Raw genomic sequence first — 1910 nt, 5'->3', positions numbered from 1 at the left:
AGTGACCATCATTAGATTACTGACTCTTACAACAAGGGGAAGATAGTCTCAAATCCTATGAAGCAGTCTCCTGTCTCAAAAGGAGGAAACAAGCTTTTCCTAAAGAGTATCTTTGGAAGTATCTTTTTTTTTTAAATGTAATACTGTTTATTTAACTTCAAAAACATTTCAGCATTCTAAACATACAAAATATAACATAACGTCGCAAATTGCATTTAAGTACAGAAGGTTCTTGAACTTTCATTGATGCAGTAGCTCTTTGCTTTGCTGACAATGAAGAGTTCTACAGTTTGTTTGAAAACAAAGTTTAAAATCTACCGTACTTAACTAAAAAAAAAATTCAAACACTTCTCATGCCAGCTGACCCCCCTTTTTCCACAACTAAGAAAGGCAGCAGAATGCTATATCACTATATACAAAAACAAGACAACCTGAAGCTAAATGGATGCCCACCGCAGTGTCAACAGGTCCAGCCTCACAGTGCACGCCCTGAGCTACGGCCCCTCCAAAAGGCATCTTCCCCCCACAACCTCAACGCCAAGCAAGGAGCATCAAGAGTTTGTCTCGGTTGTTTTGTTCTTTTTACAGACTATAGATATGTACAGTTGATAACTGAGGATTTCTAGCCAATAACCATATAGTTAACACCACCTTACAAATTAAAAAAAAATGCCAGAAACATCTTCAAATGTCTTGTCACACCAACAGCAAAGTGCACAGAGTGAGGAGAACACGAGAGTGCCTTTTCATTTTAAAAATGTTTGGAAATATGTACAACTTTGATACAGTTTTAGGGTGCTCTGGACACCCAGGGCCACTTCATGTAAACCACTGACAATTTCTAGAGCATTTTGAGAGACTACAATATGATCGTGATCAAATTCTGAAATTAAACCTAATGAGAGTAACAGACACATCTCAAATAAGATGTGTCAATCATGGCGCTCCCCTACTCTAAGGTATTCACAAGAAGACGGATAAACAGTTTTTTTATTCATCCTCCTCCTCCTCCTCCTCCTCTTCTTCTTCCTCCTCTTCTTCGTCTTCCTCTTCCACTTTTTTCTGGGCAACTTTAGCAGGACCCTTTGTGCCATCAAACTTTCCTTTAGACTTATAGTCAGCAACATCCTTCTCGTATTTCTCCTTCAGCTTTGCAGCCTTAGTGATGTATGGCTGCTTTTCACTGTCACTTAAGTTATTCCACATCTCACCCAGCTTTTTTGCCACATCTCCAATGGAGATACCAGGATTTGTGGACTTGATCTTGGGGCGGAATTCTGAACAGAACAAGAAGAATCCAGACGGTGGTCTTTTGGGGGCATTAGGGTCCTTTTTCTTCTTGCCTCCCTTAGCTGGTCCATAGTCCTTCATTTCCCAATCATAGGGTACTTTATCTGCCTTTGCCATTTCATCAAATTTAGATTTCTCTTTCCCAGACATTGTCTTCCACCTCTCAGAGCACTTCTTGGAAAATTCTGCAAAATTGACAGGGACTTCTGGATTTTTCTTCTTATGTTCTTCTCTGCAAGTCTGCACAAAGAAGGCATAAGCAGACATCTTGCCCTTTGGTTTCTTGGGGTCACCTTTAGCCATCCTGACTGTATTGTTCGCTAGTCTGGGCAGCGCCTGGAAGTATCTTTGGAAGGAATTCCTGTTCCATGAACTGGAACTTGGATGTCCCAATAAAAGAATGAATCCTTTGGCATTATTTAGCAGTAAGATGAGTCCAAAAAGAGAAAGTGTTTTTAAACTTTTTTAAAGTTGCTTAAATGCTTCTTTGTCTGGCTTCAATTGTTTTCCAGTTGCATTTCGAACTACTTCTTTCTTCAAGACATGCTTCTGCCTACTACTTGCCATATGTACCCCACATTTTTCTCCTTCTGCTCTTTGCGTAGTTGTTTATTCTTCCA

At 39.8% G+C, this 1910-nt stretch overlaps 1 protein-coding gene across 1 annotated transcript; it reads right to left on the bottom strand.

Moving 5' to 3' along the window:
• Positions 1–722: 722 nt before the first annotated feature.
• LOC124102988 (high mobility group protein B3-like) lies at positions 723–1620 on the bottom strand. The gene has a single exon (XM_046459451.2). The coding sequence runs from the start codon at positions 1591–1593 to the stop codon at positions 991–993; it is 603 nt and encodes a 200-aa protein (XP_046315407.1). The 5' UTR covers positions 1594–1620; the 3' UTR covers positions 723–990.
• Positions 1621–1910: the final 290 nt, after the last annotated feature.

The sequence above is a fragment of the Marmota monax genome, unplaced genomic scaffold (assembly GCF_021218885.2).
Source record: "Marmota monax isolate L192 unplaced genomic scaffold, Marmota_monax_Labrador192_F-V1.1 WCK01_AAM20220418_F8-fsc00059, whole genome shotgun sequence".
Lineage (NCBI taxonomy): Eukaryota > Metazoa > Chordata > Mammalia > Rodentia > Sciuridae > Marmota > Marmota monax.
The sequence above is the reverse complement of the archived record's forward strand: the minus strand, read 5'-3'. Positions and strand labels throughout refer to the sequence as shown.

What these genes read in the sequence shown, in the direction of transcription:
- LOC124102988 (XM_046459451.2), bottom strand. Translation starts at nt 1,593, where the DNA reads ATGGCTAAAGGTGACCCCAAGAAACCAAAGGGCAAGATGTCTGCTTAT.